This window comes from Octopus sinensis, unplaced genomic scaffold (genome assembly GCF_006345805.1).
Source record: "Octopus sinensis unplaced genomic scaffold, ASM634580v1 Contig16201, whole genome shotgun sequence".
Taxonomy (NCBI): Eukaryota; Metazoa; Mollusca; class Cephalopoda; order Octopoda; family Octopodidae; genus Octopus; species Octopus sinensis.
In genome coordinates, this window is record NW_021834215.1 from 27,501 (window position 1) to 35,000 (window position 7,500).

The 7,500-nt window shown below is 42.2% G+C and overlaps 1 protein-coding gene across 1 annotated transcript in view; it reads right to left on the reverse strand.

Moving 5' to 3' along the window:
- Positions 1 to 7,500, reverse strand: part of LOC115230720 — a gene marked incomplete at its 3' end in the record, with an annotated part of 45,227 nt that overhangs the window by 25,153 nt on the left and 12,574 nt on the right. The window contains exons 6-8 of the mRNA XM_029800857.2: positions 7,040 to 7,301; positions 4,458 to 4,590; positions 1,528 to 1,791 (exon numbers count right to left, since the gene is read on the reverse strand). Of these exons, the coding sequence (XP_029656717.1) occupies positions 1,528 to 1,791; positions 4,458 to 4,590; positions 7,040 to 7,301 (659 nt within the window). The remainder of the gene's footprint in view (positions 1 to 1,527; positions 1,792 to 4,457; positions 4,591 to 7,039; positions 7,302 to 7,500) is intronic.

The following is a 7,500-nucleotide window of genomic DNA, read 5'->3' on the forward strand; positions in this document are numbered from 1 at the left end:
TGGTGGTGATCCCTGCTGTACTCTTTCACCACAACTTTCTCTCACTCTTACTTCCTGTATTTCAAAGGGCCGGCCTTGTCACTCTCTGTGTCACACTGAATATCCCCGAGAACTACGTTAAGGGTACACGTGTCTGTGGAGTGCTCAGCCACTTACACGTTAATTTCACAAGCAGGCTGTTCCATTGATCAGATCAACCGGAACCCTCATCGTCGTAACCGACGAAGTGCATCCATCCATCCATTTGATCTAAATGTTTATTTGCAACACTGCTTTCACACGTCTGCTGTGATATTTTGTTTAACTGGGGCTGACTTTGCACGTGATCAGCTCATGTTTGCTGACTGATTTAGTCTGCTAATTAGGTCTCTTCATGCCATGACTGGAGCTGGTAAGGCCAAGGGCCGTGGCAAACTCCATTGCCTGTTTTGGCATGGTTTCTATGGCTGTATGCCCTCCTTGATGCCAACCAATGTGCTGGGTGCATTAACCGCTGCTGGTGTGTTTACGTCCCTGTAACTTAACGGTTCGGCAACAGAGACCGATAGAATAAGTCCTGGGGGTCGATTTGCTCGACTAAAGGCGGTGCTCCAGCATAGCCGCAGTCAAATGACTGAAACAAGTAAAAGAGACGATAGAATAAGTACTAGGCTTACAAAGAATAAGTCCCGGGGTCGAGTTGCTCGACTAAAGGCGGTGCTCCAGCATGGCCGCAGTCAAATGACTGAAACAAGTAAAAGAGACCGATAGAATAAGTACTAGGCTTACAAAGAATAAGTCCAGGGGTCGAGTTGCTCGACTAAAAGGCGGTGCTCCAGCATGGCCGCAGTCAAATGACTGAAACAAGTAAAAGAGACCGATAGAATAAGTACTAGGCTTACAAAGAATAAGTCCTGGGGTCGAGTTGCTCGACTAAAGGCGGTGCTCCAGCATGGCCACAGTCAAATGGCTGAAACAAATATATCTATATATATAAAACTGTAGTTGTGTGAGTGTCTGTCCCCTTCGATTTAGATTCCTAACTACTCCCACATTTTGCGATGCAGTTTAACCAAATTCGGGTATCTTATAGTTGTGATTCATATCGAGCCCGTCTGGCTATTAGCGCACGTCTACGATGAGTCTACGATTTTAAAAATAATTTAACATCATTTTTTATTCCATTTTAATGCATAATTTTTCGTGTGTCGATGGCGGCGGAGTTGGCGTCCATGGTCACACCTGCACCTGTGTTGCTTCTTCTCCCCCTTCTTCCCTCCCTCGTGAAGCTGTGGGGAAGGGAGTGTAGGAAATCAACGTCGTAAGCGTTGTCAAGGAGACCAGCGTTCTTTTAGAACAACGACTTCATGGCTTGAAGACCCCAAAACAGAAATGGCTAAGAAAGCCTGAATTGGCATCTATAAGGGAAGTAACTCTCTAAAAATGCTTATATAGTTATTTCCCTTACAAACCCGAGCAACGCCGGGCAATACTGCTAGTAAAAGAATAAAAGAAAACAAGATCAAAGCAGAAATAAAAAGAACTTACACTTCAAGGAAACGTTCTGATTGAAAAAACCAAGTGCGGAAAGGTCCACATTTAGTTTCTTATCTTGGATCTTCTCAATCTTCCCTTCAGCAACCCATTGCTTCGATGGGGTATATATCTCAAATTTAGGAGTCCATTTCACCACTTGTTTGGCCCTGGTCTTCAGCATTGTCAATGAAGCTCCATACTTGTCGATTTTTTGGTTCTTATAATCCATTTGGAATTCACCAGAGAGTTGGAAATCTGGCATTGCTCCTGATTTGCCTGTTGAATAAAGAATATTTGGAAATGTTTTTAGAAGTTTTAAAAACAAAAATTTTTAATTTAGTTTAATAGCAATGGACGAAGTTCTGCCAATAACAGGTGTCCTGGAAGTTTTCTAATATTATGGTTTTTGGGTGCTATGTGTGTATGTATACTCTTTACTCTTTTACTTGTTTCAGTCATTTGACTGCGGCCATGCTGGAGCACCACCTTTAGTTGAGCAAATCGACCCCGGGACTTATTCTTTGTAAGCCCAGTACTTATTCTATCAGTCTCTTTTGCCGAACCGCTAAGTGACGGGGACGTAAACACACCAGCATCGGTTGTCAAGCAATGCTAAGGCGACAAACACAGACACACAAACATATACACACACACTTATATATATATATACATATATACGACAGGCTTCTTTCAGTTTCCGTCTACCAAATCCACTCACAAGGCATTGGTCGGCCCGAGGCTATAGTAGAAGACACTTGCCCAGGGTGCCACGCAGTGGGACTGAACCCGGAACCATGTGGTTGGTTAGCAAGCTACTTACCACACAGCCACTCCTGCGCCTATGTGTGTATATGTTTGTATGCTTCTATGTATGTATGATCGTTACCAGCGTCGCCTTACTGGCACTTGTGCCCGTGCTAGTAGGGTGCCAAAAGCACCATCTGAGTGTGATCGTTGCCACAACAGCCAACTGGCTTCCGTACCCGTGGCACATAAAAGAGCACCATTCGAGCATGATCGTTACCAACGTCGCTTCACTGGCACCTGTGCTGGTGGCACGTGTAAAAGGATTCAGGCGAGGTCATTGCAAGTACCATCTGACTGGCCCCCATGCCGGTGGCACGTAAAAAGCACCCATTACACTCTCGGAGTGGTTGGCATTAGGAAGGGCATCCAGCTGTAGAAACTCTGCCAGATCAAGATTGGAGCCTGGTGCAGCCATCTGGTTTGCCAGTCCTCAGTCAAAATCGTCCAACCCATGCTAGCATGGAAAGCGGACGTTAAACAGTGATGATGATGATGTATCTGTGTGTATGGTTGTATGCTTCTATGTATGTATGTATGTATGTATGTGTGCATGTATACTTGATGTATGTACATATGTAAGCATTTATGTATGCTTGTATGTATGAACCATCATCATCATCATCGTTTAACGTCCGCTTTCCATGCTAGCATGGGTTGGACGATTTTGACTGAGGGCTGGCGAACCAGATGGCGGTTGCACCAGGCTCCAATCTGATCTGGCAGAGTTTCCTCAGCTGGATGCCCTTCCTAATGCCAACCAATCCGAGAGTGTAGTGGACGCTTTTTACGTGCCACCGGCACGAGGCCCACTCAAGCGGTACTTGCAATGGCCACGCACAAATGGTGCTTTTTAGGTGCCGCCCACACAGGAGTCAGTCTAGCGGCACTGGCAACAACCTCGCTCATATGTGCATATGCTTGTATGCATGCATGTACGTATGTACGTGTGTGTGTATGTATGTATGTATGTATGTACGTATGTAAGCATGTATGTAAGCATGTATGTATGTATGTTTATATATATGCATGTTTGTATGTATTTATGTGTGTATACTCTTTTTCTCTTTTAACTCTTTTTTTCTTGTTTCAGTCATTTGACTGCGGCCATGCTGGAGCACCACCTTTAGTCGAGCAACTCGACTCCGGGACTTATTCTTTGTAAGCCCAGTACTTATTCTATCGGTCTCTTTTGCCGAACCGCTAAGTGACGGGGATGTAAACACACCAGCATCGGTTGTCAAGCAATGCTAGGGGGACAAACACAGACACCGAAGCACATACACACACACTTATATTATATATATATATATACATATATACAACAGGCTTCTTTCAGTTTCTGTCTACCAAATCCACTCACAAGGCATTGGTTGGCCCGGGGCTATAGCAGAAGACACTTGCCCAAGATACCACGCAGTGGGACTGAACCCGGAACCATGTGGTTGGTTAGCAAGCTACTTACCACACAGCCACTCCTGCGCCTATAAATGTATGCCATGTATGCTTGTATACATACATGTATGTATGTACGTATGTATGTATGTATCGCTCTCTTTTGCCAAACCGCTATGTTATACTATGTGGCACCTTCAACAAGTGTCTTTGGTGATAGCTCTAAATCTGAGGTTCTCAACAACTTCTAGAGAAAACAGCCAGGTTAGAGAAAGAAACCTGTTTCTTACAATACATACCAATACATACATCTAAAGCAGGGGATCTCAACCATTTTTTTTATCTCTGGACCCCTTTTAATCGACCCCAGGACTTATTCTTTGTAAGTCCTGGGGTCGATTTCCTTGACTAAAGGCAGTGCTCCAGCATGGCCGCAGTCAAATGATTGAAACAAGTAAAAGAGTAAAAGAACGATAATATTGGCTTCAAATTTTGGCACAAGGCCAGCAATTTTGAGGTGGGGCTAAGTCAATCACATCAGCCCCTGTGCATAACTGGTACTTGTTTTATTGACCCTGAAAGGATGAAAAGAATGTAAAGACAGCCAAAGGACCCCTAAATATTTCCCTGGTGAGCTAACGACTCTGCCAGCTCGTTACCTCAAAGACAAGAAAAATTTTAATTAAAAGGAATAAAGGAACAGACAATGGGATCGTGGATACAACAGAAAAGTTTCTACTGACCTGTAAATGTTAACTTTCTCCATGGGGAATCAATTTCAATGTGTGCATCAGTCTGGCCTATGTCCACCTCGGCTGATATTTTCCGGTTTGTTTTCGAGTCGGGGGTGTCAATGTGGAATCCGAACTTTTGTGCCTGATGTAAACAGTGAGAGAAAGAGTGAGTGAGTGAGGAAGGGAGGAAGGAAGGGAGGAGAAAGAGAGATTGAGAGAGTGAGGAAGGAAAGAAGGAAGGGAGAGAGTGAGGAAGGAAGGAAGGAGAAAGAGAGAGAGTGAGTGAGGAAGAGAAGAAGGAAGGAAGGCGAAAGAGAGAGAGAGTGAGGAAGGGAGGGAGGAGAAAGAGAGAGAGTGAGTGAATGAGGAAGGAAGGAAGGAGAAAGAGAGAGAGTGAGTGAATGAGGAAGGAAGGAAAGAGAAAGAGAGAGTGAGTGAGTGAGGAAGGGAGGAAGGAAGGAAGGAGAAAGAGAGAGTGAGTGAGGAAGGAAAGAAGGAAGGAAGGAAGGAGAAAGAGAGAGAGAGAGTGAGGAAGGAAGGAAAGAGAAAGAGAGAGAGAGTGAGGAAGGAAAGAAGGAAGGAGAAAGAGAGAAAGAGAGAGAGAGAGAGAGAAAAGATAATTATTGCAATTAGAGAGTAGCACCAAACTCTGATGAGGATGAATGCTGAATTAAACAGTCATAACGTGAGTCAAATATCAACATTGTCATCGTCATCATCATCATCACCACCACAACCATCATTATTATCATAACTATCATCATCATCATCATTATCATCATCTTCATCTTCATTCTATCCTTCTTCCTCCTCCCCCACCTCATTGTTAGCATCATCATCATCATCACCATCACACTCATCACCGTTATCACCATTACAATCATCATCATCGTCGTTGTCGTCGTCATCATCGTCATCGTTGTCATAGTCATCCTCTTTCTCCTCCTCCTCCTCATCAAAAAATGCGTGTAGGAGCTCATACATACATACTTACAAGCATACATGCATACATACAAGTATACACACACACTTGTATAATACTTACATACACACATACATACTACATACATACATACATGCATACATACATACATGCATACATACATACAAGCATACATACATACATACATACATACATACATACATACATACATACATACATACATACATACATACAAGCATACATGCATACATGCATACATACAAGTATACACACACATACATACATACTTACATACATACACACATAAATACAAGCGTACACACACACGCACACACGCACTTCTGCACACACACATGATGGGCTTCTCCACAGTTTCCATCGCCCAAATTCATTCCCATGACACCGGTCAGCTTCAAACTATAAAAACAAAGACACTCGTCGTCATCATCGTCATCGTTTTCATAGTCATCCTCTTTCTCCTCCTCCTCCTCATCAAAAAATGCGTGTAGGAGCTCATACATACATACTTACAAGCATACATGCATACATACAAGTATACACACACACTTGTATAATACTTACATACACACATACATACTACATACATACATACATGCATACATACATACATACATACATACATACAAGCATACAAGCATACATACATACATACAAGTATACACACACTTGCATAATACTTACATACATACAAGCATACAAGCATACATGCATACATACAAGTATACACACACACTTGATAATACTTAAACACACATACATACTACTACATACATACATACATGCATACATACATACAAGCATACATACATACATACATACATACATACATACATACATACAAGCATACAAGCATACATGCATACATACAAGTATACACACACTTGCATAATACTTACATACATACAAGCATACAAGCATACATGCATACATACAAGTATACACACACACTTGTATAATACTTACATACACACATACATACTACATACATACATACATGCATACATACATACAAGCATACATACATACATACATACATACATACATACAACATACATACAAGCATACAAGCATACATGCATACATACAAGTATACACACACTTGTATAATACTTACATACACACATACATACTACATACATACATACATGCATACATACATACATACACACATACATACGTACATACATACATACATACATACATACATACATACATACATACATACATACAAGCATACATGCATACATGCATACAACAAGTATACACACACATACATACATACATACTTACATACATACACACACAATCACTTCAAGCGTACACACACACGCACCACACTCACACTCCTGCCCACACATGATGGGCTTCTCCACAGTTTCCATCGCCCAAATTCATTCCCATGACACCGGTCAGCTTCAAACTATAAAAACAAAGACACTCGCCCTAAGCGCCTACACGCAGTGGTATACAACCGAAGACTCCCCTAATTTGGAACCAAATCACTTGGCCACACACACACACCAGCCATGCTTATACAGAACCCATCACATGGCCGAAGGTCACAGAGGTCCTTTTTTTTTTTGTCCCATTTTCTTCAAGGGTCGCATAAACATACCTCCAAACATACCTGTATAAGTTTGGCTTCCATGCGATATCCTTTTGGTAAATCTTTGTTGGAGACATCTAGCTTCAAGACCATGGGCCCAGTCAGTGGGAAGAATGGTGATTGCTTCTCCGTCGATGCATTGGAATATTGCACCTGCATGCACACCTCTAGGCCGGTGATCTTGCCAAAGGCTGCACTTGTGCACTTTGACTTGTTCGTTGAGTTCTTTTGGATCATTTTCTGCTTCTCTTCGGTCTTTCGATGGACAATGAAGAAATCAGACCTAAGGAAGGAAAAATTTACAGAATATATATATATATAAAATTCAAGTTGTGTGTGTGAGAGTCTGTCTCCTACGATTTAGATTCCTAACTACTCCCACATTTTGCGGTGCAGTTTAACCAAAACCGGGTATCTTATAGTCGTGATTCATATCGAGCCCTTCTGGGTATTAGCGCACGTCTACGATGAGTCTAAGATTT